Genomic DNA, 27,987 nt, shown 5'->3' with positions numbered 1-27,987 from the left:
CCCAATTTGCTTGTAGGTAGGGGGGAAGTGACTGAAAGCCGGCTGGACTCCTCCTCGCATAAAGTGCCATAGTGCATCAACCTTGGTTTTCCTGTCCTGGTGAACATCTAAGCCTCCACCCCTTATTATGTGACAGGTGTGCTGAGACAAAGAAAAATGGCCCAAATAAGAGAACAGATCAAAACTCCAGAAAAAGAACTAAGTGATGAAGAGATAGCCAACCTATCAGATGCAGAGTTCAAAAACACTGGTAATCAGGATGCTCACAGAAATGGTTTAGTATGGTCAAAAAAAATAGAGGAAAAAGTAAAGGCTATGCAAAGTGAAATGAAGAAAAATATACAGACAACCAATAGTGAAGGGAAAGAAACTGGGACTCAAATCAACAATTTTGAGCAGAAGAAATAAACATACAACCAGAACATAACGTAGAAACAAAAATTCAAAAAAATGGGGAGAGGCTTAGCAACCTCTGGGACAACTTCAAATGTTCCAACATGTGAATCACAGGGGTGCCAGAAGAAGAAGAGGAAGAGCAAGAAATGTAAAACTTATCTGAACAAATAATGAAGGAGAAATTCCCCAATCTGGCAAAAGAAATAGACTTCCAGGAAGTCCAGGAAGTTCAGAGAGTCCCAAAGGAGTTGGACCCAAGGAAGCACACACCAAGGCACATCATAATTATAGTACCCAAGATGAAAGATAAGGAGAGAATCTTAAAAGCAGCAAGACAAAAGGAGAGAGTTACCTATAAAGGAGTGCCCATTAGACTATCAGCTGATTTCTCAAAAGAAACTTTACAGGCCTGAAGGGGCTAGAAAGATGTATTCCAAGTCATGAAAGGCAAGGACCGACATTCAAGATGACTCTATCCAGCAAAGCTATCATTTAGAATGGAAAGGCAGATAAAGTGCTTCTCAGATAAGGTCAAGTTAAAAAAGTTCATAATCACTAAGCCCTTATTATATGAAAAGTTAAAGGGATTTAATCTAAGAAAAAAGAACATCAAAACTATGAACAGTAAAATGACAAAGCACAACTATCAACAACTGAATCTAAAGGACAAAAACAAAAAACAAACTAAGCAAACAACTAGAATAGGAACAGAATCACAGATATAGAGATCACATGGAGGGTTATCATTGGGGAGGGGGAGGGGAGAGGATGAGGGAAAAGGTACAGGGAATAAGAAGCATAAATGGTAGGTAGAAAATAGACAGGGGGAGGTTAAGAATAGTACTGGAAATGGAGAAGCCAAAGAACTTATATGTATGACCCATGGACATGAACTAAGAAGAATGTTGGTGGGAGGGGAGATGCAGGGCGGAGGGAAATAAAGGGGAGAAAAAAATGGGACAATGGTAATAGCACAATCAATAAAATATAGTTTTAAAAAAAAGAACTCAGCAGGGTTGAGGAGGCTCATTATGGCCCAATGTGAACATCAAAACAATAATATGGGCAGTGGATTGAAGCATATTTTATATGCTTAAATTCAGAGTTCATAATAATATTTAGAAAAAAATTCATCGGTCACCTTTGGGGGATCTAAAATTCATCGGTCACCTTTTGAGTTTTCAACTCAATATTTTGAAAACTGGTGAATAAAGGAAAAGAATCAAGCATTTAACCTGACCTTTCATGTAGAAACTGAACTGCAGAGTAACCAAAGAATTGATGAGGGGAGAGGACATTTCTTTTTAGAGAATATTCAAGTTAATAAGTAAAAAAACAAAAACAAAAACAAAAACAAAATCCAGAACATCATTTCGTAGCCCCTACAGAGCTAGAAGCTGACTGCTTGTACAACTAATTACTAGTGTATAGGAAATTCAAGGAACAAAAGGACATGTTAAAGGACACTACAGAGCTATAATCAACAAAACCCATGCTGTGAGGTAGTCTATGTAGACAAACAATCTGGTTCCTTCAAAACGAAATAGCTAGGAAAAAAAGATGGGAGGGGACTGTGCAGAAAACAGTTAATGTAGCAGGCCCGAGACTGCTATCCTTAGAAAGGTCTGTTTGTTCAGTTGGCATCTGGAAACTTGGTTCACAGAATGCTCCCAGTCAAAACTTGACTGAAATATAATTTTCGTGGTTCACTGTGCCTAGACGGTGCCCAAACAATATGGTTTCTGAACACCTGCTTTCCTTCTGGGAGTCTAAAATCACAGTATGTGCCAGGCAGGAAGGACCTGTACGGGCAACCCCAGTAAATACCTTGGGTAACAAATCTCTGATGGGCTGTGTTGCCGCATTTTGGTTGCTGGGGGAGAGCATGCTCTGTGTGACCCCTTACCATGGGAGAGAACATAAAGAGGCCTGCATGTGGATCCCTCCAAACTGTGCCGGTAAATTTCCCCCTTATTATACCCTTACTGTACCAATGTACTCAACTTTAGCCATGAGTACACCTATACTCTATGGGTCCCATGAGTCCTTCTACTGAGCCCACAAATGTCGAGGGTGGTCTTGGGGACTCAACACAGAGTTGAGGATCAGAGGTTCTCAAACATATCAGAATCACAGAAGTCCTATTGAAACAGACTGCTGGGCCCAACTCTAAGCTTTCTGATTCACTAGATCTGAGGTGGGGCCCGAGAGTCTGTATTTCTATAGGTTTCCAAGTATAGCTGGAAGGAAGAGTATACTTTAAGAATTACTGCTGTAAAGATATTTAAGAAACATATTAAATAATTGTACTGTATGGATCTTATTTGGACAAATTATTAAAAACCACATTTATGAAGCAAGTGAGGAAATGTGAACTGATTCGATGTTTGATGATACTAAGAAAGCAATTTTTTATGACATGAAGTATGAGAATTCTTTTAAATATATTTTATTGATACATATTTAACTTTCCGAGACACATACAGACATTTTTTTTGGATGAAGTGACATGATTTGTTTCAGAATAATTCAGCCTGAGATGGAGGAAATGCAGCAGTGGTGGGGGCGGAGGGAGTGAAGGGGCAGTGAAACGAGAGTAGCCAAATGTTGATAGCTGATGCTGGGTGACAGGTACATATGGATTGATTAAACTTCTTTCTACTTTTCTATATTCTTGAAATTTCCTAGCATAAACACTGGGTGTTTTTATTTTTTGGTTGTTAAACAGAGCACCCTAAAGACAGATTACTTCTTGAATCTCCACTGCTTAAAAATCACGAACAGTTCAATATGTTGGGGAGGTTTATAGTCATAAGCTACTTGAGGGTAAAGATGTACTTTGTAATCTGGGGATTTCTACATGTCCCTGAACATCAAAATCAACAAGTGTGCCTGTTAAGACCCAAATATTTCTGGGACCCACCCCAGACATCACTGAATCAAGGTAGCCAACTGTGGAACCTTGGAATATGTGACTTTAAGTGAACTTTCCAAGTGATTCTGATGTTCCAAGCCTTGAAAACAAGAAGCAGAGTGATGAACAGTGCTGGCCACAGAGTACATATTCCCAATGGAACATGAATTGTCTACAGTGTACCTAGGCAGATAACATTACCATGTTCATGGGCAAATTTAAGTTGGTCTTGCTTTCCTGGGTAATGATACTTCCTGATTCCCCTGCCTGTGCTGTCTGTTTTTCATACTGGATGGTTCCCCATTTATACACATTAGCACTGACTAGGTAGGTAGGAGAAATGGAGTCAGAGAAAAGAGTACAACATGGGATGTGAAGGTTCAGGAAGCCAGTCTGGCTTCCTGATGGAGAAGGCAGCTTCCAGTTGGACAGAGACACTGTGCCGAGAGGCTTACCATGGCAAAACCGACATCCGCTTTCTTCAGGGCCGGCCCATCATTTGTGCCATCACCAGTGACAGCCACCACCTGGCGCTGCTCCCCAACAGTGCTATCAATGATGCCTGGGACAAACAGACACACATCAGTCAGTCCATACATGCCACTTGAGGCTATTTGGCAAACCCCGGTCTTCTTCCCTGATCCCTGTCATCACCTGCCTTCCTATTGCCTTCTTTCCCCCTATCTGGAAGTTCTATACTATCCTCCAAGGGCAGTGCCTTGTTTTATGGGTAGTACTCTGAGTAAAGAAAGTCTGCCTGGTGCCCGGAGACAGCTATTATGTGGTACAAAAGCACCAAATGACTCGAAGGCAGAGATCTGGGGTTAAACTATACCACTTCCACTTACCAGGTGGGCAATTTGGACATGTCACTTGTCTTTTCAGCCTCAGATGTCCTCATTTGCAAAATGAAAATAGTTTAACCTGCCCTGTATAGTTCATAGTATCACTGGCAAACAAGATACAGGGTGGAGCAAAAGTAGGTTCACAACTGTGAGTAGACAAAACAGTTTATTTTTGTATTATTATTTATTAATTATTGTATTGTTTTCTATATGAATGACTGTAAACCTATTTTTGCCCCAACCTGTATGATAATGTTTAAAAACAACTTTACTATACAACTTCCCCAGGGGCTCAGCTGTCTGCTCAACTGCATATTCTCCCCATGAGCCAGAGAGTTCTCCTAGAACCTCCCTATTCAGGATAGGAAAGTTGCTTTGGCTGAAATTTTTTATCTGTCCCTGCCACAGCCTGCCTTCCTCTACCACAGTCACCTAATCAGGAACTGACCTCACCTTTCACCAGTGTATGCTTGTCAGTAGGGGAAGATCGTGCCAGGACTCGAAGCTTAGGCCAAATCTTGTCCAGCTTTTCTTGCTCTACCTGCCAATACCAGACCATACCCGGGTCAGTCAAGCTCAGAACAGCCATCCAGGAAAACCTTCCTTTTCCATACACTCCAAGCTGCTGGAAGACCTGATACTCCATGGTCCAGGGGGAGTGTGAGCCTGGTCTCCAGTGCAGAGGCAGCAGCTGACTCAGTCTTCAAGGGCAGATTCACTGATGGTGACCATTCAGGCCCTGCTTGTGTTCTCTCTCCTCCCAGTTCCCTACCTGGGAGCCGATCCCCTATTTCTTAGACCCTTGCCAGGAGGTAAGCCAGGGTTAGCTGTTAGCTCAGGTGATAAAGCAATGCTTCTGCGGTCTTAGGTTTGATTTCTAGATAGACCAGGAAGCTTTGGTCTGCTCTACAGGTAGACCACATCCTCTTACAAACCTGTGCCACCTTTAGTCACAGGGCAGTGACACAGGAGAAATGAGGCCAAGGGAAGTCAGTACAAAACCATCCCATGACTGGAAAAAAAAAAAAAAAACCAGAAAGATGTGAAAAGTTAGTGACACTGTCTCAAAGGCTAGCTTGTGAATGAAGATCATGCTAAGAAAGTTCTCAATTTTACCACCTGAGCAGCATTGGTGGAAGGGATGTTTCACTATGAGTAGATTTTAGTTTAAAAACCACTCCCTTTTCCCCATTTGTCTCAGATGACTTACACTGGACCCAGCCCTTCCTTTGTCAAGTGAGGCCCTGGTCCTCTCACCCAGGACCCACCTCGCCCTTCTCATTGCGGATGAGTCGGTTGAATTCTTTGCCTTCCAAGCACAGGAAGTCATCCCCAGGTGTCACAATGCCACACTTGGTGGCAATGGCCCGGGCTGTGTTGATGTTGTCTCCTGTCACCATTCTAACAGTAATGCCAGCTCTTTTGCATTTGGCGATAGCATCTGGTACCTGTGGAGGGTGAGGCAAGAGGAGAGGAGGAGCTGGGGTGGTGACACTGGTAAGTAGCACCTGGTCAGTGGTGCCTTTGCTGTGGGAGAGGCACCCTAGCAGAGTGCCATGGGGTACAGGTCATTTTTACATTGCTCGGTGCCACCTCACTTCTGTTATACCTACAATACTCACATTGGAATTTGCCTCATTGTAGCCTGAGTTGAAGGGGAAATGGGCTTCAGGAGCCAGGTGTGAAGCTTACTTTGCTACTTATAGTCTAGACTCCTTAGCAGGACGCATGTGAACTTTTGAGATTTGGCCACTGCCTTCTTTTCTAACAGAAGTTTTTACCACTCTCCACCCTCCTTGGCCCACGTTCCAACCATATCAGTCCTTTGTAGTTTCGCCAAACACTTGACACCCTTTCTTGCTTTTGGGCCTTGACAGTTAACAGTCCATCTGTCTGAACTTCTTAGAAGCAGAGACTTTTTTAATGCTCTAGTGTCCAGAAGAGTGTTTGGCTATTCTGGGAGTGGGGGAATCCACAAAAATGTGTTAATTGAAAGAAGGCAGCTAGAAGCAAAGCTGGTGCCGTGATTATGTCAGCCTCCTGACTATTCTTAAGAGCCAGATGATAAGCCCAGTAGAATGTATGCTTCTCACTGTACACAGCATTAACGTGGGAATGGTACCTTCTATCAGTGCAGCAATCTGCAGCAGTTCTGTGAAGCTGGAAGCACAGAAACAGCTATCCTTGTGAGAAGCAGTTAGGTAACTTGTGTGGGTCACAACTAGAAGGAGAACCAATATCCTGGTTCCTATGACTCCTGGAGGTTTCCTAGTAGGTCCTACTGGGCCTGCATGTGGGTCAGGGGCTGCTGGAAGACTTCCACTGATGTGTTCTTACCCTTTATCCAAGCCAAAGCCTCACCTCTGGGCGCACAGGGTCCTCAATGCCCACCACTGCGATACAGGTCAGTTCAGTGAGGATTTCATTCTCATTGTCCCACCGGGGCTCTACATCATTGAAATCACGATAGGCTAAGCAGATAGTCCGGAGTCCCTCACAGGCCATGGGCTCAATGACAGTGCGCACCATCTCATCTCGGTCCTTACTCTTGAATGGCACTGCTTCTCCTTCCTTGTCCAGGATTCGATTACACCTGGGGAGGTGCACAGTCAGAAAGCAGCATTCCCTTCCACCCCCTACAGTCTTTTGTAGACATTCCGGCAGCTCTGCACTACTTCTAAAAATACTGTTCCATGGTCAGAAATCTCTAGCCATCACCCTGCTGGGTCCAATTTTCCAAGGTCAAGTGGCAGGTAGGTAGATTGTGTCCCCAGTATCTGGCATAGTGCTTAGTGGATACGGTGTGCTCAACAAGAATGTGTTTATTGATAGAAGATGGCTAGAGTCAAGCTGGGGTACTGGTTAATTCAGTTACTGGCCCTATACACATACAGATCTATAGAACTGTTAATGACCCATGGGTAGTCTAGCCACTTTGATTAGGTTATGCAACTTCCCTGTGATTAGAATTGAGAATAAGAAGGAAAAGGGAACAGAGAACTCACATTCCTAGTACTTGGTATGTACAAGGTGTTTGCATACATTGACTCATTTAATTATAGTAACCCTGTGGGATGGGTGGGTGTTACTATCTGTTTTCAGATTAGGAAGTGGGAGTTTGCATGGCCTAGGTCTGAATTCTGGCTGTGCCACTATTAGCTGTATCACCTTGAGCAAGTTAACTCACTGTATTCTTTTTAAATCATTTGTAAAAAAAGAGATGGTAATAGCATCTATCTCACTGAACTCTGAGAATTAAATAAAATGAGCCACCTAATGCACTTAAAAGCAATGCTTGGCCTAAGTAAACACTCAGATACCAGGAGGCTCGTGCATCAGTTGAGTCCAGCATAGAGCGTATGATCTAGACTTTCCAGAGGGAGGATCTTGAAGGGAAGAAGGGTGAAAGGAGTGCTCACTTGCGCAAAATGATCTCAGAGGCACCCTTGCTGTACATGCGGTAGCCACCACCGGGCTTCTGGATGACCGTGCTCATGGACTTGCGCACCGAGTTGAAGGTGTACACCTTATAGAGCTTCTCCTCCGGCACCTCACTGCGCACTGCATGGTAGTCCTGCTTCAGGTCTGTGACAAGGCCCAACAGGGCACACTCTGTCTTGTTGCCCACCTGCCGTGGCAGGCCTCCCTCTCTCTCTGGAGGCTGAGAGAAAAACAGACAAGACAATATTGAATAAGATGTTTTTCCTAGGGAGCGAACTCAGGAAGGAAAGAATTCCCCTTAAAACTTTCACATACATACACAGAGCCTGGGGTGGGGATGCACAGGGAGGGTGGCATTTGTTTTTTTTTTCAGGGTAGGCAGACAGTGGTCAATGGTGGTCCCTGAGCCATCCAGGGCTTTCAGGGTTTTTAGTTTGCCCTGGGATTGGTGCTGGTGTCTCACCCTAAGCAGATCTTATTCTAATACCCTCTCCAGTTTCTGGAAAGTGAGTTCTTTTTTACTCCTAGTAAGCCCAATGGTGCTATCAGCATGAGTTCTCTCCCTGGAGATAGCTGCCTTTATGTGGTAGTTGGAGGGTAGTTTCACAGCCATAGGTTCCTACTGTCACCCCCCAGACCCCTCCCTTAGATTATTACCTAGTTTCAGCCTAAACATGTTCACTTAAGAGTGGGAAATGTAATGTGGAATGGCAGTTCAAGCAGAATGAACAAAAAAAGATGCACTGTCTCAGAGAGCATTAATGTTCCCTCTAACTGCCCATTCTAAGTGTCCAGGCAAAGGAAGAGCTTACCAGGATCTTGGAGGTATAGGCACTGTTGATAGAAATGCCATTGACAATAAGGTCCAGGACTGCGGGCACGAGGGCATCGGGACTTGGGAGCTGATGGTAATGGGTATCTCCAATATAAGCTTGTACCACAGTCATGCGGTTCATGGTCAATGTGCCTGTCTTGTCAGAGCAAATGGCTGTGGCATTGCCCATTGTCTCACAAGCGTCCAGGTGCCGTACCAGGTTATTGTCTTTCATCATTTTCTATAGAGGACAAGATAAAAAACTTGAGAGGGGGCCAAATGAGTTCCCCCAATATAGGTCAAAGACCATTTCCTAGCCAACCTCTCTCCACATTTCAATCTCTTGTCCCACACAAAAATGCAGGATACTGTTCTTGTGAATCCTCTTTACATTCTTCTACTGGGTCATTTAAACCCTGATGTAACTATCACAATGGTCCTTCCATAGGGCCAGGGATCTGTGCTCTTATGAGGTGCCATCCAGAGTCCACAGAGGGTAGACAGCCTGTCCTTTTATTAAAAGCTTCATAGCACTCCCCCATCCCACCTCTGTCCTAAAGGAGGAGAAAGTATTGTCCCCAGTCCACCGAGGATAGACAGCCTGTCCTTTCATTAAAAGCTTCATGGCACTCCCCCATCCCACCTCTGTCCTAAGGGAGGAGAAAGTATTGTTCTAGTCTCACCTTCACAGAGTAGGCCAGTGAAATGGTGACAGCCAGTGGCAGCCCCTCTGGCACAGCCACCACCAGTACAGTGACACCGATGATGAAGAACTTGACAAAGTACTGGATGTAGATGGGGGTGCACTCAGCTAGCCATGGTTTACGCCTTATCACGAAGTTGTCAATCACAAAGTACAGAATCAGGATGAGAACGGTGATAGCAGACATGATCAGGCCTGAACAGGAAACAAGTCACATGAACCCTGGTTCTAGGGTACTCCTATATCCCCAGCCAGAGATGGATCAGCGTACGTTGCCACCTTTGCCACCAACTTTTAAAACCACTACCTCCAGGAAGTCATGCTAATATCCCCTACCCATTCTTTGTTGCTTGCACATGATAGTGTTGGGGAAAAGACACAGGTTCTAGTTTTAGCACTGCACTAAGTTGACTTGTGGCTTTGGACTACTTACTAATTTTTGACCCTCTCCAGGCCTGTTTCCTCATGCATAAATAAGGAGGCTGGCTGGTCTAGTGTTCTGCAATAGTATTCTATGATTGTATTTCAGATCTATCCTCTTTCCATAGTTCACAATGCAATGACCATATTTGCCTGTTTCCTAGTAGTTTATCAATGTGGACTTCTCCTATAGAAGCCTGTGAATGAATGCCAGGCAACTTGCAGCTTATGCATAGCAATGGCCTTATGGTGTTAGCATAGCACCTATAAGACAAATGCCCAGGATAGTGCCTCTTACCCTTTCTTCTGACATTCCATAGACAAAAGGTAACAATAATGGCACATATTTATATAGTGCTTCCTGGGCCAGGCAAGTACTTTACAAAAACTAATTATTTAATAATCCTCACAAGAACCCTGTAAGAGTAGTTATTATTAGCCCCTTTTCTGAGGAACTGAAGGCACAGAGAAGTTTTTCGTATGGCACACTGGTAGGGGGATCAACCATCCTGGTTTGCAGACTGAGCAGTTTCCTGGCATGTGGAAGAACTCAGGAGGAAGAGAACCCCCCTTAAAAGTTTCAGTTGTAAAATCAATAAAGTCCCTAGCAAACTGGGCCAGCTGGTCAACCTATACACTAAGGTAAATGGAAGACTCTCCTCAAGGTCTGTAAACAACTGGTCTAGGGGCTCCAATTGCCCTGGGATCAGTACCTGAGCAGAGGTACCTATATCTGTGGCACAATATCAGGGAAGAGCTCTGCCTTAAACCACAGTCTGGTTTGGGTCTTCTCTTTTCTCAGGAGCAAGGTGAGCGGTGACCAATGAGAATCATAAGAGAGGATTCGTTTGCACTTTGCTTCATCAGGCTCAGGGCTAAGGTGAGGCAAACAAGGTCCCTGGGGTACATAACTGAAAGAAGCATCACTGTCAGGGAGGCACAAGGCACCTTATTTGCCTCACCTTAGTCCTGGCCTAGCTTGAAATGTAAAATAAAACAACAGAGGAGACAAGCTATCAGGAGGCTAGTACTTCTTACAGAACAACGCAGGATTAGGAGGACAATAGGAGGGACTAGGTGGAATCTATTTAATGTTTCAAACCTGTGTGCCAGGCTCAATAACTTGATCCTACACCTGCAGTTCATCTTATCCATGTATAGTTTATATTCAAGAGATTTCACAGTCATCAAAATTAGCTGGGTAAAGGAACCAAATGAATAGGCTAGACAAACGTTGTCTTAACAACTCCCTATGATGCTTAACATGGTCTCTATTTACACTGTCTAGTATGGTAGCCACTAGCCACATGTCATTATTGACTACTCAAAATAAGGCTAATGTGAACTGAAGAACTGAATGTTTAATTGTATTTAATTTTAATTTAAATAGAAACAGCTAAACATAGTTAGGGGCTATGGTAGTGGATAGCACAAATTCTGGCTCCTCAGTGGGTGCTTAGTGGGTCAGCGACTCTGGCCTCACCTGGGGCTTGTTAGAAGTGCAGGCTTTCAGGCCCTGCCCCAGAACTCCTGAATCAGACACTGTGCTTTAACAAGAGTTCTACAGTTGGTGAACTCTATACAGAGATGTACTGGGCTAGACTAGGATTGTAGTGAACAGAAGGGTGGAGCCAGGAAGTATTGGGTTAGCCAAGAAGCCTGTATAATTTTTTCCGTAAAATAAAAAACACTTTTCATTTTACCAATTTTATTGATTTGGATATTTTGAGTGTGTCGGCTATCTCCTGTATGGTATAACATTGCCTGTCCTCAATTAATGTCTTGATTTGATCGCTATCAACTTCAACTGACTACCGGAGCATGGAGCACTTGTCCACAGATGAATCTCTGGCACAAAACTTCGCAAACCGCTTTTGGCACATTCGATCAGTCACAGCACCTTCTCCATACACTGCAGAAATCTTTGTGTTCCAGTTGTGCTTTTTTACCTTTCTTGAATTAATAAAGCATAATATGCCAAAAATATTGCGTATTTCCTTCCATCTTTAATATTAAAATGGCTACATAAAAATTCAGCAATTTTGATAAGTGTTTTTAAATGCACTCTGATATGACAGCTGTCACAATACAATCTAACAAAATTGTCTCGAATGAAGTTAAAGTGCTTACCTGTCGTAAGCGTTACTAGAGCCACTTTTAGAAAAAAACAAAAGAACTTTTTTGCCAACCCAATAATTAAATAGTGGCACAAGAACGTATCTAGATGGATATGTTTGCTGCCTTCAGCAATCTTCCTTTTGTTCCCTCCTCCTAACCCTCACCCCACACCACTACTGAAAGAATGTAGACAACAGAGGATGTGGCAGCAAGTGATGGAGAAGCCACTTCCTCCCATGATACACCAGTGCCTTTAATGACCTCTTTTTTGAAAACAGCATCTGTAGTCACTGTCTCCCTTTTCTCTCCAGTCCTTATTTTGAATTTACAGCTCTGTGCCTGGACTGATGCTACTACTCTGCTAGGGAACTACCTCCGAAAAATAGCAGCCTTCTCTGCCCTTAAGGAATTTACAAGCCCATACATGTGATAGGTAAGGTCTCCTTTTTTGGCAATGTAAATTTCCCAAGTTGTGATATAAGTTCTTAACTTCCCATTTGTTTGGAAGAAAGAGACCTCAAGGCCTTTAACTCTTACACACAGGAAAACACTTCTCTCTGAAAGTCTAGGGAGTAGCCAACAGGTGGCAGAGGCAGAACTGGCTTCCTAGACTGAACTAGCCACTAAGAAGTCTGAGCTTCCTCCGTCAGACCTGGATGGTGTGGAGAAAGGAATCTGGGACAGCCTTGATAACCACAACAACCAGAAGGTTCCACCCTACTCACCAGCTTTCCCAATCTGAACAGCCAAGCGCGTCAGCTTCCCCTGTAGCACCGACTTCTCCTTCTTGGGTAGCTTGGCCACCTTTTTCTCCTTTTCCTCATTGTCGATCCCCTCCTGGCTGTTGAGTGGCTGGATTTCCAGCGCCACTCCATCCTGAGTCTTTGCTAGGGTGTACACACAAATAGGATGGGTGAGCAGGCCAGGTAGTAGCACTGAGCAGTGGACAGGAGGAAACCAAAACACCATTCTATCTTCTTCCTGGATTCACCTTGGACCCCTGACATCAGTCCTGACCACTCTCACCCCATGCCAGATAGGGTGCTTGCCTTCGACCCTCTATTAGGGCCCATGGGATGATATTCTATCAACTGGAGATAAAACGAGGGTGCTTCTAGGTATGGATTTCCTCAGATGGTACAGCTTCCTGGCACCAGCTCAGAGCCCCAAGACAGGTTTATTCTAAAGAGGATTAGTCATGCCATAATCACTATTACCAACAACTATCCTTCCTGGAATTTAGTACTTACAATAGTGAACCTTTATTACAGAAAAGGGCTGAAGGAGAAGGCTGGCAGATATTTCTAGAGCAAAATGGTCCTAGTCTACTCTGTTCAAAGGTTCATCTCTCTCTATGTATAGACTGCCAGGGAAGAAACACAGACCCCAAACACAGGGTGTTTTCCAGTTCCTTCTTATATCAGTTGAACAACGGGGGATGGAAATCTGTGACAAAGGTAGGGCGGTACAGAGTGGGACCTGGAGTTAGTCTTCTGGGGGAGAGGGAAGAAGCTGCTGTGAGGGATCCCGGGAATAGGAGAAAAATGGACAAAGACAGACATATAAATCCATTTCTCTTTTTAAAAGAAGTTAAAGAGACCTAAAATTAAAGAATTATTTCTGTGCAGCCCTGGTTCTCTGATGTGATGACTTTATTTTTCAAGACTACTATGATGTGGGTGACAGAGGAAACAAATTTCCAGGAGCTGTCTGAGGACAGCGGTTCTCTCTGGTTCCCTCCCCTCGCCAACCTCATTGCTGCAGAGCTTGGCCCCTTTGCTTAGGATGCCCTTCCTGAGGTACTGTGTCTGCTGTCAGACTCACAAACAAGACAGGGACGGGATGTCAGCACAGCCACCGAAAAAGAAACACACATCAGATCGGGGGAAAAGAACAGACTGTGGAGAGAACAAAGGAAGAGGTAGGAAGAGAGGCACAGATAAAAGGCTCTCTCCGAGCACCCAAGACTAGCAGAGAAGGATTCCAGACCAGAAGAGAACACCGATGAGGAAGCTAGCAAGAGGAGGGTGCAGGGACTGCCTACCCCAATGACCTCCACCAGGGGATCCTGAAGTCTTCCAACCCAGAAGCTGATGACCATTGGTGTTTAAATCTGGCCTAGGGCAATGAGGCGAAAGAGGTCAGCACCCTGGGAAGAAGAGACCAATCCCACACTCGCCTGAAAAATCCTGACATGAGAGGAACCTTGAGCCAACAGCAGAGGGTGCTGTTGTCCTGTCTTAGATTTGGACTGGAACCTTGAGACCACCCCCAAATCTCTGCACCTTCCTCAGGATGAGGCATCTGGGCCACAACAGCAGGTAACAGATTTATGGTGAGGAAAAGGGAGAAGGCAGATGGCCTGGAAAAGTCTGGTTAGAGTGTAGTCAGGTAGAGATGGTAAATGAGTGGGTGGACAGGTTACCTTTGTTGCGATTTTCAGGGACTCCTTGTTTTTTACCTGTTTGAACAAGAAAGAAAAAAGTGGGGTGGAGACCCAAAGTGACTATTAAGAGATCCGATATCCAGTTTGTTGGTCCTGCTCAGAGCCCAAAAGGGCAACAGCAAAGGGGCTGAGCTGCAGGGAAGGGAATGTGAAGCAAGCTCACATCTCTGCTTATATCCCTCCTCACTCACTAGGGGGTCTTATGAAGCCATGGGACGTGGAGCAGGTGCTCATGCAGGTAAGTGCACATCTGCACCTGAGCTGCCTTCTCCTAGAACATGGCTGCTACTGACCTGAGTTACCTCACCTGGAGGAACGGGGTAGGGGTTAGGGAGCAAGAGGTTTGAACCATTTCTGCCTAACTGCAAAGGTCCTGCAGGGTGTCTCCATGTCAATTCGCCAGCACCAGGCCAGCCTCCTCCTCATTCAGCTGCAGGTAGCTGCAGAGACAAACAGTCTAGTTCCCGAGGGAGTGTGTTCTGTTTCCTTTTCAAAAACTGCCCTGCACTAAACAGCCCAAGATAGTCCTCCATCCAAGTGATAGAGTCCTTCTTTCCTTCAAAGAAAGAAGGAATGCTTACCAAAAGTTGTACATTTGGCTTTACTGTCTTTTTCTCATTTACCTTCTGTTTTTTTCTTCCTTTAGGAACAAGTGAACGGCCAAGACAGGACTAACTCCACAGTAGACTTCATCTGTTTTGCTCATTCTCCTTGCTGGTCTCTCTTCCACTGACAGCCCGTGGTTCCAGCAGGAATCCAGTTTCATCTCCTGGCCAGTTTTCCCTTGACCTTCGTGGTTCATTTGGCCCAGCCCCACCCCCCAACATGTTTGAGGAAGAAAGGGATGGGATCGGAGGACTGCACAGAGGGCATCTGTGGCCTGAGCGTCTAGCCAGCTCACTTTATAACTCACCTCTTTACAACCCACCAGCAGGCACAGGGATGGAGGCTCAAATGCAACCTGATTTGGGAGTCTAGAGCCAGAATCTGGTTTTCATCAGAGAATGCTGGAGACCCAGGGTGACATCTTTATCTCGGCAAGGGGTGTGGATATGTGCACACTTCATCCAGCAGTCTTTCATCCAGATCCTCTCCCTGGTTTCCCAGTGTGTCCATGGGGACAGGTGGGAAGAGAATCTCACTCCAAATACGCCTTACCTTTCTTCTTCTTCTCCTCCTCTTCTCCCTCACCGGCCCCCAAAAGAGTAAAGATGATCCCAGTCTGGGAGTTGACACCCACAGCAGTCACCAGCATCCGGCCAGAACCTTCCATGACATGGGTCCCTGTATGAGAAAGGAGAGGATGAGAGGAGTGTTGTTTTCACACCTTGCCATGCTCTGATGTAAAACAGAGGCTTCCTTCCACCCCTATGGATAATGATACACTCAGCAAATAGAAGAAAAAGGTCAACAGCTAGGACCATCTAAAATAGAACAAGTAAATTGGAGGAAAAGGAGATAAATGTGTCTACTTTAGGGCATGGCTCCTACTCCCACCACCCACCCCCTTCCAGCAGAGCCCTTCCAAGGCCCCTACAGCACTTGCTTCATAAAGAACTTCTTTTAGGTTATCTTACATCCTTGTACTTAACCTACTAATATGCCATTGCTCCAGCTGAACCCAGGGGAAGGAGATGCAGCAGGGCCGGAAGAGACAGCAGGTCTGGATCAGGTCTCTGTGACCTGGCTGTGTGGGAGGAGGCAGAATGGAAATGGAGGTGGCTGAAAGCCATACCTGAGAGCAACATGGGGTCTCTCTCCAGGGACTTCTTGACGTGGTCCGATTCCCCAGTCAGAGAGCTCTCGTCAATCTTGAGATCATTCCCCTGGATCAGGATCCCATCTGCAGGCAGCAGGTCACCTAGTGCACAGAGGGGAAGGGGCAACAGGGAAAGAGGGGAGGTAAGATCCTGGAGGAGGGGGGAACCATGTAATCCCATCTCAGAACCCCATCTGCACACACAGCTACAGGCAATAGCTAGAGAGCCTTTGAAAGGCAACTTCAGCTCTGACTACCTGGAACAAGACTACTTTCTAGGGGGATCAATAATTTCAGGCAATTATTGATCCCCCAAACAGCATCCCATAGCCCGAAGAGTATATACTTTTAACCTGAAGACTCACAAGTCTGAAAATCTTTCGGGAGAGTTTCAGTTCTTTCTTTCTTTGAATTTCTTCACACAACCTCTTTAAACACTAACTTAGAGGCTAACACAATTTGCAGTCATATCTTTTTGGGTCCTTAGCAATTCTTAGCCCCCTTAAGCCAAAGGACCTGGCCCTTAAGTAGGGAGGGTGACAAGTGTAAGAGAAACCCAGAGCTCTCACCATATTTTATTTGGGCGATATCACCAACCACGATTTCAGCCACAGGGAGCTGGATGATGTGACCATTTCGAATAACGGAGAATTTCTGTTCCTTTTCAATCCGGTTCTGCAGCCCTCGGAACTGCTTTTCTTTGCTCCAATCATTGAAGGCCGTCACGAGCACCACGATGATCACCGAGAACAGAATGGCTGCCCCCTCAATCCAGCCGGCTTCTGACTCCCCTTCATCTTCTGGGCTACTTACAGGCAGACCACACTCTAGCCCAGGGAAAGGGAAGAAAGGGACTTTTGCTGACAATGAAATTGGGGGTAGTGCTTCTGCAATCCCCCAAAATGGCAAGTCAGAGAAAAAGAATAGTAAAAAATAAAACTTTTGGGTAAAAGAGCTACCCTCTGAGGATACTGGAGGACAGCAGGATTGGGCATCATCTCATCACCATGTAATTATTTATGTTAACCCAAAAGAAGCAAATGACCAAACAGCACAAAACATGTCAATGCAAACTGTAGGCAAGCCACATGTACAGAATTTATCATTCTCAACATCCACAAATGCCATTAATATTGGTGTTGGGCACCTTGAGAAGCTGGGTTTTGTTGGTTGGGGGAGGGTAAAAGTTTGTGACATTCTGAGTAAGGATTTGATGGGAGAAAGGGAAAAAGGTCCTGGAATCAGAATGGATTAAAAGAATCCATTCTTACCTACTTGTTGGTTTCCTTTAGAGACCCACCCTGAGTAATGGGGGAAAAGTTTCCTGCTATAAAGTCAACCTCCACCACAATGTGCTTTTTGGTGCTGGTGGAAAGAACCAGATCAGAGTCCTGCTGGGCTATTCAAGATACTCACGTTCATTATCTTCACCAGGAGGCCGATAAAAGGACAGAACCAGGGAGATGATGGCTGCGATCTCCAGGATGATGAGCGTGACATCTTGAAGGGCTTCCCACACTAATTCTAAGAAGGTCTTGGGCTTTTTAGGGGGGATTAAGTTCATTCCAAACATTTGTTTACGTTTTCCCAGATCTTCTGGGTTCCCAGAGAGACCTGAAAAGGAGAGAGGAGTGGGAAGAACGAGTGAGAAAAATGGGGAAGAGAATGATAGAGGAAGGCAGTGAAAAGACCCCTTAAAAAAAAGACCCCTTGCTTTCTGCTCTGCCCAAGTATGAGATCCAGTAGGGTGACCTACTACCCCAGTTGGCCTAGGACTCAGAGGGTATGAAACTTTTAGTCTAAAAATGGGCAAACTGAGACAAGTTGGGCACAGAGGCCACTCACTCTTCTTAGTGTCCAGGAAAAGCTAACCTAGACCTAAAACTTCATCTCTTGATCATTGGGTATGCACCAGGCTCCAGTTATAAGAACACAAACATTGAGATGTTTCCTGGGACTCACAGTCCTTTTCTCTCGCATTAACATGGAAATGCTGGTGATGATTTAAAATGAGAGTCTGCCCACTGACTCGCACTCAACAGCCAGAAAGAACAAGCTCTCTGCTCAAGGTCATGCTAGAAGGTGAGGAGACACAGCCCCACCAGTTGTCCTGATTCCAAGTTCCAGCGGTTTTAGGAGATCAACAGAAAAGGGACTCTGAGGCTCCAACTCTGGGCACCCGCTTTGAGTATACATAGCTCTCACTTTCTGTCACACACACACACAGGAACAAACATACACTACTAAGAGATGCTACTATTTTATTAATTACTATGTACTTAGAGAAATGCTAGGTATTCAGAGAAGTGCTACTATTCAGGTTGAATAAAAAGAGAACAAAATAAGGATGGAGCCGCAAAGTTGGATGGTACACTGTCCTTGATTACTAGCATGCTTCCACTAACACACATATGCTTACATACCTGTAAATGTGCACACATGTCCTAGCCATGTTCCCAGAGGCAAAACAGGAATATTCCCAGTACCTTTCCGGGAACAGTTCTGGGTTCCAGGGGTTTACACTTTAAGGGAAGTAGGGAAATTCTAAAATTTAATTGCTGTCATTTTAAAAAAAAGATTTTATTTGTTTATTTTTAGAGAGAGGGGAAGGGTGGGAGAAAGAGAGGGAGAGAGACACTAACGGGTGGCCCCAGGTATGTGCCCTGACTGGGAATCGAACCAATGATCCTTTGGTTCACAGGCCGGCACTCAATCCACTGAGCCACACCAGCCAGGGCATGCTTTTTTTCAAGTTGTTTATACACAACAGCAAATTAGCCCCTTCTCGGCACTTGAAGTTATTGGCTGCACTGTTTGATAGTTTCCCCACAGGCAGGGTAGGACAACCTTTTCTTCATGAAAAAAGGTCAGCAGATGAGGAGGGTTAGAATCAGACACTGGAGCTTCAAAGAGTGCAAAGAAAAGGAGATGACAGGATGCTGCAAGAAGAAAATGGGGACACTTATGCCAGAGGACTGACTCCTTTAGACTTCAGTCAACATGCAGGGTATTCCACTGCAGGAGGCTGGGGGTGCAGCATGAGGGCAGATACCTATTCTCCACCTCCACTGAATAGGACCCAAAAGTGTTATCTTAAATAGCAACAGGCAAGATGTGGGTTAGATTTAAGGAAGGCATTCAGACAAAAAAAAAACAAACAGATTTTGAAAATGGGAAAATAAGTATGCAAGGGAGTGTTTACAGGGTCTGGGAAGCCTCCACTTCCCTACCCTAAAAACAAAACCACCAGGAGAGGTACATAAGAGTATGTATACTCATGTGTCTGGGATCCTGTGTGGACATAAAGTGAGGTAAAGTGAGGAGTGTCTGGGATTGGTGAACATTCCATTTGGTAGTGTACAGGAGAGTAAAACAGAGCTGGTGGGGGAAGTCGTGCCTGATGTTCATATCCCCAGCCTCCTACCCCCTAGTACCCATCTGCACTACCCTGGCCCCCAGCTGAGTGGCACAGCTGAGCTTCTCAGGGGGGCAGGGTTTGGCCAAAGCATTAGCAGCAAGTTGAGACCTGGGTGGTGTGGCTCAGTGGACTGACTGGCTCGGTGAACTGAGTGTGCCTGCAAACTGAAAGGTTGCCAGTTTGACTACCGGTCAGGGCACATGCCTGAGTTGTAGGCTAGGTCCCCAGTTGGCAGCATGTGAGAGGCAACTGATCAATGATCAGTGTCTTTCATACATCAATGTTTCTTTCCCTCTCTCTGTCCCTCCCTTCCTGTCTCTGTAAAAACTAATATAATCTTAAAAATAAAAATAATGGTCTCTCTTTATTAAAAATAAATTCCCTGGCTGGTGTGGCTAAGTGGATTGAGTTCTGGCCTGTGACCCAAAGGGTTGCTGGTTCAATTCCTAGTCAGGGTATATGCCTGGGTTGCGGGCCAGGTCCCCAGCAGGGGGTATGTGCAAGAGACAACCACACACTGATGTTTCCCATCGATGTTTCTCTCCCTCTCTTTCTCCCTCCCCTCCCCTCTAAAAATAAATAAATGAAATCTTTGAAAAAGAAAACAAAAAAGGAAAGAAAAGAAGCAAGTCAGGCAGCTTCCTGGAGGCTTCTGCCTCCATCGCTCTGAGAAGAAGTCAGCTTCCCAGCAGGAGAGGAGAGCAAGGGTCTGGGAAAGGAGTGTTCCTGGCTCACGGGCAGGGCATCTTGATCCCCGGGCAGGCAGAGGCAGAGTTGCCAGGGGGCAGGGCCTTGCTGGTTCTTTCTCCCCAGGGACCCTAGACAGTAAGGCTGTGCCAAGTGGGGACTTCTGTGCTGCAGGGCCAGGTTTGCTGGAGGGAACAGCAGTTCTGAGAACTTGCCAATGTACTTGGGATGCTCCTCAAAGAAGCAGGATTCACAGTCCAAAGGGGAGAAGAGGCGATTTCCTCCTTATCAAGAGGCAGAGTACATGACTGTGAAGGCAAACCCTGACATCTGGTATTAGAGATCATCACAAGGAACATCACAATAGCTTAATAAAGGTCAACCACCACCACAACAGCAACTATTACCACAAAAAAAGTGTAGCTGAAAGCACCCCATCTGAGGTAGCCCTGCCCTTCTCGGTTCTCATATTAACCCCTTGTAATCATCTTTACGACTCCTTTCTCTCTCTCTCTCATCCACTATATCCATTTAGTGAGGACTCATTTCTCCTTTTCCGCTGCTACCATCCTGGTCTATCATCTCTTGCCTGGATTGTTACAACTGTCTTCTAACTGGTCTCCTTGCTTTCCTGTTTTCACTGTCTTCAACAGAGTAGCTGGAATGATATCCTTCAAACCCAAGTCATGACTCTTATCCACCAAGAATCCTCTGGTGGCTTTTACTTGGAGTGAAACTGGACACTGAAGCCTTTATGATCACTACAAAGGCCCCTTAGGAGTTCCCAGTCGCCCCAGTCCTTAACTCCTACAATTTTTCCCTTGGTCACTGAAGTCCCAACCAAGCTAGCCTTCCTACCAGTCTCTGAATGCACTAGACATGCGTCTATTTTGGGGTGCCTGTTCTCTTCGCTCAGATTTGTTTTCACTAGGTAGCATTCATTCTCTCATCTCCTTCAGGTCTCTGTATAAAAGTCACCTTCTTGTGTGTGTGTGTGTGTGTGTGTGTGTGTGTGTTTGATTTATGAATGTTCTAATCTCTAAAATTTATTTTTTCTTTAATCTTTATTGTACAAAAGTCACCTTCTTAGTGAAGCCTACCCTGCCCATTGCATTTAACATTATGCCTTCTCTGCCCCAGCACTCCCCATCTCCCTCACCGTGCTTAATTGTTCCCTCCAAGGGTCTTATCTCCTTATATATAATAGAATGTATTCATTGATTGTTTGTCTATCCCCCTTCACCAGGGCAGAATTTTTGTCTTTGTTTTTTAGGTCTACAGCAGTGCCTGGCACATGGTACGCATACAAATTTGTTAAATGAGCTGAATCAATGAGTAGTAAATAAGTTTGCTAACATTTAATTGATTATTTTGTGCCAGACGCTTCACTAGGCCACGTTTGTGTCTTCTCATGCAAACATTATAAACCCCATGTGGTAGCTATGATTAACCTCATTTTAGGTATAAGCAAACTAAGTCCTGGAGAGGTTATGTAACCACTCAAGCCTAGTGTGTGACACAGGCTATATCACTCCACGGGAAGAGGCTGGATGCCAACCTGTGCGTGGTGGGGCTGGAGGACAGAGGCAACTGCACACAGCTGAGGCTTCCTTCTAGTGTGACTAACCTGTCTCGGTTTGCCTGGGACTTTCCAGGTTTTAGCAATGAAACTCCTGCCTCCTGAGCATGCCCCCAAGAACGCCCCCTCAGTCCCAGGCAAACAGGGAGGGTTGGCACCCTACTTTCTTTACCGCAGGGCAATGTGGTGCTTTCCTCTGCACCTCTAAGCAAATCAGCCCTGTTCCCGCTGTTACAATTGGGGTGAATTAGTTCCGTACTCAGGGATGGTGACACCAGGTTTGTCAGAGTCCAACCTATACATTTTGTATTCAATAAAAGGTTCATTCTGGCCTTTTTTGAACCTAAGCAAATGAAACAACACACATTATGGAAAAAAAACCAAACCCACGTCAGGCCTTGCTCTTACCTAGATGCCCTCAAAGTCACACACTTACTTCCTTTTTGCCATTTTCTCTTATCTGTCTGTTCCACCTTAAGTCATTTTAAGTTCTTCAATAGCTACCTTAAGAAGCCATGTGGCTGTCCCAGTTCCCAGCATGCCCCATGGCAGGGAGGGGCAGGCTGCGCTGTTAGCACAGTAGCCTTGGGAATCCTCTCTCGGGCATGTGGCATGGCATAGAAAGCCATGTGGGACTGGGAGCTGGGCCAATCCCTGATTCTGGGCTTTCCATTCCAATTCTTCCTGCCCCTGAGAAGCTCCCAGGGCCTGATTTCAGCAGCTGTAATTGCATATTCGTACTTGTCCAGCCCAGAAAGGGTTTTAGTCCCTGATCTCAGCAGTTGTTTCTCAAATACACAGCTTCTTGGAGAGGGGAAGGGAACCCTACAAACATAGGAAAAGGGTTTCTCCTACAAATAACATCAAGAAAAAGAAACCTTGTTCCCAAGAACATGAGAAAGCTCCACCCAAACAGGAGTGCTTCTGGCCCTAAGAGTCAGACTGAACACATGAGTTGGGAGAGGAGACAAGAATGTCAGTCTGTGAAGTCATCGCCCCCACCCCACGCTGGGGAGTGACATTGTCCCTGCCCAGGCTGGCGGGAGATGGAACGAGCAGCAGTGGAAAATCTGTGTATGCTGTGAGCCTGTGCTGGGACCTGGGGCTAGGGAGGGGAAGCTGCAGCCCAGCCCTCAGTGGCCGGGCTCCAGGAGGGAAGGGCCAGGGCCAGTCTCCCCCGGAGGCCCAGGACTGTTCGCAGAGGCACCCTTATCAGAACCAGCTCAGCCTCAGAAAGGGTGGGGCTAGGCTGGGCCTCAGGAGGGACTTCCCAGCTGTCTGAGTTATGACACCTTGCCAAAGAGACAGCCGAATCTTCTCCCACACAGAAAGTACAAGGGACAGGTTCCTCTGGGTCGATCTGAAAGCAGTCCTCTCTGATACATGAAAAGAATAGACATCAGAATACCTTTCAAGCCCTTCCTTAAAAGCTCTGGATTAGGGGACTATGGGAGATAGCTTCAAATTTATATAGAATCCTAGAGGCTTTAGCCAGCCTCTCCTGTGGCTAACCAGAAGTTTCCATACTTTCAGCTTCTCCAATTAACACACCCACAGGGTGGGGATGTGTTCTCTATCCTCTGGACTTCCAGCCCCTAGAGACAGAGCAATCCCCTCCGGGTCATAGCAAAAGGATGGCAGGCTTAAGAGAAGAGTGCCCTCATTGTCTTCCAAAACACCCACTGAGGTGGGCACTTCCTTAGGAAACACCCCGCTTATCTGGTCCCCTGCTCTATGCCTGTTTTGAGCACTCCAACCCTGTGACAGAGAAGAACGAGCTCCCCAAGGGCCCTCCTCAGCCCTCTACTCCCATTCTGTGTGCTCTTGCTTCCATCCGGGTCACACTCCCCAGTGCTCATGCCTCAAAGCTCAATAAAACAAGTGAAAGCCCCACTTCCAGGGCCTACAGCAGTGCCTGGGTAAAAGAGGGAATGAATGCCATCTTTTTTCCCACCCGCAGCTGATGGTTCAGTGTAAGACAGCAACAAGAAGGTTCAAATCAAAACAAAGGTTGCAACAGTTTCTGCAGAGCTGCCAAAGGAATGCAGCACAGAGGCTTCCAGGCCTGGTGGACGAGGAGAAATCAGGGTGGGTGCTCAGGTTCAGGATGATTTAACCACTGTCCCCATCAAGATTTCTCTGTCCCCTGCCTGGTAGCATTATGCCAGCTAACTCAGAAGTCCAGCTGTGGGCAAGGAGGGGCTGGGTAGAAAAGAATTCACAGAGCGTGGGGTTGGGCTAGCAAGAGAAGGCCCACAGCTGTCATGCACTGTTGGCCTAATTCCTTCCTAGGCAGTAGTAACTCGAACCAGGCAGAGCACTCCCAGCCGTGGGAGGAGGAACAAAGGGGAGGGCACTTTTACTCTCCTGTTTTTCTCAATCATCTACCATATGGCTGTGGATGCTGCTTCCCCTAGGTTTTGTGAAAACCTTTCCTACTCCTCTACCAAGTACTAAATATTTCTTTTATGAAGCTACTGGACTTGGCCTGAACTACTCATATCATGGCATAGCTGCTTTCTGGCTGTTTGAGCTGGTCTGTCCACTTCCACCCCGACCCCTCTTTCCGAGATATTCTTTTGAGTCTCTCTCACATCTTTTTAAAAAATTTTTTATTTATTTATTTTTTAGAGAGAGGGAAAGGGAGGGAGGAAAAGAGGGAGAGAAAAATTGATATGAGAGAGAAACATCGATCAGGATCAAACCCGCTGCCCAGCTGTGAGCCACACGGGTCAGGACTCTCTGATATCTTGAACCAGGGCTAACATATCTGCCCAAAGTGTGACCTCTGCAGATTGTCAATCTCTGCAGTCATGCCCACATAAATTGTTTTTAGGATAATTTATTTGGCATCTTAGTATAACTGGGACAAGGGTTCAAGGTGATGGCTATGGGGCAGTAGGCATGAGGAAAGAGAGGAAGTTCTGCTGTGCTTCTATCCTAAATTTGATGAGCTCATAAGATGGATATTCTAAACCAGAGACAGGGAGGAACATCTCAAAGAAGCCAGCTGCCTATCTTCTCATACCCGTTCCATCCCATATTCATTCGTCCAGTTCCTGTACATTCCCCATTAACACTAACATTCTCTAAAGCAGTGATCTCTAAGTAGGGGGTGTGCATCCATCTGTTGATGCATGGAAAAATACTAGGACTTTTTCTATTACTTCATACATTTTTATTTCTTGCATATCTTATTAGGTAAGTAATATTAGTGTTAGAAGTACTAATACAGTAGTGTTGTAGGTGAACATTTATTGGGACTATGTGTTCAATGTACTAGACAATTCTATTAGAAATTTCAATCTGCCACAGTGATAAATAGCCCAATCCTGGTATGTCCCAGTTTGTGGAAAAATGAACAATTCTTGGTAGAATGGGCTGCTGACCTCAGAAAACATGGTAACAGTTAAACCTCAAAAATCTTAAGATGGAGGAGATATTAACCTAAATCCTGCAGTTAATGAACCAAAATTGTAACTTGGGCTGTCTTTTTTTTGAAAACAAATTTGCTCATTTTGCTTACTTTTTTAAAAAAAGATTTTATTTATTTATTTTTAGAGAGGGAAGGGAGGGAGAAAGAGAGAGAGAGAGAAACATCAATGTGCAGTTGCTGGGGGCCATGGCCTGCGACCCAGGCATGTGCCCTGACTGGGAATCGAACCTGCGATGCTTTGATTTGTAGCCTGCACTCAACCCACTAAGCTATACCAGCCAGGGTTGGGCTGACTGTCTTGAAGCAGATTCTTTCCCTCCTGGCATTTATTCCCCAAGAGAATCTCAGCTCCCTAAACCTAGTAGATGCTCAGTGACTCTGCAAGGCAAAGATGCTCACACCCTCTGCCAGGAACATTCAGTAAGTGGTAGCAATTATATGGGGTTCAGAACAAGCCACCCAAAGATGTGCTTCTGTAGTATGTGGATTTTTCTGAGCTAAAGGCAGTTTTAGCTTCAGGCTCAAGAGAAAGTTATTCTAACTGCTAGAATAACTTGAGCTAGGAGCCTCCCTCATAAATAAGAGCTTATGGGAGATAACATTTTGACCTACTCATATGCAGAACAAACTTTTATTTACTAAACATTTGTTCTTCTTATTATCCTGTAACAACCCTTTGAAGCCCCCAAGGCACCTTTCCTGATCCCCAGCTCTCACATACCTCAATCCTCCTTTCTATCTCTGAACCTCTCCTGTATGTGGGGTCTCTGACTCTCTCATGTATGCGGGGTACCCAGACACAGTATGCATGTGGGGTTTCCATACATATGTATGTATTAGATTTGGCTGTTTTCTCTTGCTAATCTTTCTTATCTCTATTTGATTATCAGACCAGACAGAAGAACTATGAGGGTAGAGGAAAGTTCATTCTCCCCCCACAATTATAGAGTATAGCCAGGCAAGAGATTCCCTAGGCAAGCAGATGGAACAGGATTCTTATCTCCAACTCCCAGGCGTCCTCCCATCCACCGCAATCCCTTCGGCCTAGGTCCCCATACTTGGTGCTCCCACAACATCCACCATAGCACTATGACAACATTTCAGAAATTGCATTAATTTCTGTGTATTTTCTTGTAGTCTAAGCTCTATGGAAGGAAGAACTGTGCCTGTTGTGCTCACCATTGTGTCGAGCACCTGCTAGATATTAAATTGTTGTTGAATGTGGTTGTAAGGGCATTGAAAGCCCTCTGTATCTGACTGTCACACTCACAGCTCTGCAGAGGAGATAAGAAGGAGCAGAGTACAGAGGCAATATGAAATAGAATCCCCACCAACATTCTCCTAGATCCAAATTTAACAGGAATAGCGTTTACATTTCTGAACAAAGCCCACCGATAAATGATTTATTCCTTACTTAAGGCTTCCCTTCTCTGCCCTTTCAGGTCAGGGCATAGACCTTCTCCTTATTGTTGGCTGCTCCTTATAAAACATCTTTTTTTTTCTCCTAAAAAGGGCAGCACAGCTGAGGACCAATATGCAAAAGTTCTATGGGGAAAGAAGAATTGATACATTCTGTAATCCATTCCCAGAAATTTCCCTGCCTTGCTTTCTTTCACCTTCATGCAATCTTCCTATGTTCCCTCCTTAATTCCAAATATATAAAAGAAGCTGCAAAGCTGCCATTCTCTGTCAAGAGCGTCTGAGGTCTTGCTTCTAGGCACATCATCAGTTTGGCTCAAGTAAACTCTACTAAAAATTCTCTACAGGTTTGGATGTTCTTATGTTAACAAATACAAACAAGCTTAAATTATCCATGCTTTGAGATTCCCTGTTGCTGGTCTAGCATGGAGCAGCAGAGCAGTAAAGGACTATGAGTCAGAAAACATGAAATAGTCCATTGTGTTCTACACTGTGGTAAGGGTTTAGGCAAATAATTTAAACCTTTTGGCCTGTTAAAACACAAAGGGAGAGAGACAAAGGGAGAAAAAGAATTAAAATTAAGTCTCATCTGCCTCTGGAATGGTGTAAGTCTGCAATAATAAAGCCATGTTAGGAAAAAGAAGTAACAACTGATACCACAGAAATACAAAAGATTATAAGAAAATATTATGAACAATTACATGCCAACAACTTGGAAAATCTGGAAGAAAGGATAAATTCCTAGAAATATACAATCTTTCAAAACCAAATCAAGAAGAAACACAAAAATCTGAACAGACTGATTATGAAATCAAAGTAAAAATAGAAGTAGTAATCAAAAAACTCTCAAAGAACAAAAGTCCTGGCCTGGATGGCTTTACAGGTGAATTTTGCCAAACATTCAAAGATGAACTAACATCAATCCTTCCGAAATTATTCCAAAAATTCAAGAGTAAGGAAGACTCCCAAGTTCATTTTATATGGTCAGCATTATCTTAACTTCAAAACCAGATAAAGACACTACAAAGAAAAAAATTATACGCCAATATGCCTGAACATAGATGCAAAAACCTCAATAAAACATTAGCAAACTAAATTCAGCAATACATTAGAAAGATCATACATCATGATCAAATGGTATTTATTCCTGAGATACAAGGTTGGTATAATATCTGAAAATCAATTAACATGATATACCACATAAACAAAATGAAGAATAAAAAATCATATATCATATCAACAGATGCAGAAAAAGCATCTGACAAAATCCAGTACCCATTTATGATAAAAAAAACTCTCACCAAATGGGGAAAAGAAGGAACAAACCTCAACATCATAAAGGCCACATATGAAAAATCTACAGTGAGTGTCATATTCAATGGGGAAAAACAAATGGATTTTCCTTAAGATCAGGAAAAAGACAAGGATGTTTACTTTCTTTTTTTTAAATTTTATTTTAATCATTGTTCAAATACAGTTTTCTCCTTTTTACTACCAGTCCAGCCCCCCTCCTACCCGTCCCCACTTCCCTCCCATTACCACCCTCCCCCTAGTTTTTGACCATGTGTCCTTTAAGTTTGTTCCCGTGAACC

General features: G+C 44.8%; 1 protein-coding gene and 1 long non-coding RNA gene across 8 annotated transcripts in view; one reads left to right on the top strand and one right to left on the bottom strand.

The window, feature by feature from the left end:
* ATP2B4 (ATPase plasma membrane Ca2+ transporting 4) overlaps window positions 1–27,987 on the bottom strand; it is a 103,328-nt gene that overhangs the window by 23,899 nt on the left and 51,442 nt on the right. For 4 of the 7 annotated variants that reach the window (XM_028530862.2, XM_036015270.1, XM_036015268.1 and 1 more), the window contains exons 3-15: window positions 17,273–17,470; window positions 16,426–16,683; window positions 15,833–15,958; window positions 15,256–15,381; window positions 14,077–14,112; window positions 12,377–12,538; window positions 9,094–9,308; window positions 8,409–8,651; window positions 7,575–7,816; window positions 6,517–6,748; window positions 5,424–5,603; window positions 4,609–4,696; window positions 3,766–3,872 (exon numbers count right to left, since the gene is read on the bottom strand). In XM_028530862.2, the coding sequence (XP_028386663.1) occupies window positions 3,766–3,872; window positions 4,609–4,696; window positions 5,424–5,603; window positions 6,517–6,748; window positions 7,575–7,816; window positions 8,409–8,651; window positions 9,094–9,308; window positions 12,377–12,538; window positions 14,077–14,112; window positions 15,256–15,381; window positions 15,833–15,958; window positions 16,426–16,683; window positions 17,273–17,470 (2,213 nt within the window). Of the gene's footprint in view, window positions 1–3,765; window positions 3,873–4,608; window positions 4,697–5,419; window positions 5,604–6,516; window positions 6,749–7,574; window positions 7,817–8,408; window positions 8,652–9,093; window positions 9,309–12,376; window positions 12,539–14,076; window positions 14,113–15,255; window positions 15,382–15,832; window positions 15,959–16,425; window positions 16,684–17,272; window positions 17,471–27,987 lie in introns of all 7 variants that reach the window. The other 3 variants (XM_036015269.1, XM_036015267.1, XM_036015266.1) reach the window with 2 other exon arrangements.
* Window positions 13,614–14,932, top strand: LOC118498123. The gene is made up of 2 exons (XR_004900646.1): window positions 13,614–13,972; window positions 14,744–14,932. It is a non-coding gene; the product is annotated as an uncharacterized LOC118498123 (long non-coding RNA).

This window comes from Phyllostomus discolor, chromosome 14 (genome assembly GCF_004126475.2).
Source record: "Phyllostomus discolor isolate MPI-MPIP mPhyDis1 chromosome 14, mPhyDis1.pri.v3, whole genome shotgun sequence".
Classification (NCBI taxonomy): Eukaryota; Metazoa; Chordata; class Mammalia; order Chiroptera; family Phyllostomidae; genus Phyllostomus; species Phyllostomus discolor.
The sequence above is the reverse complement of the archived record's forward strand: the minus strand, read 5'-3'. Positions and strand labels throughout refer to the sequence as shown.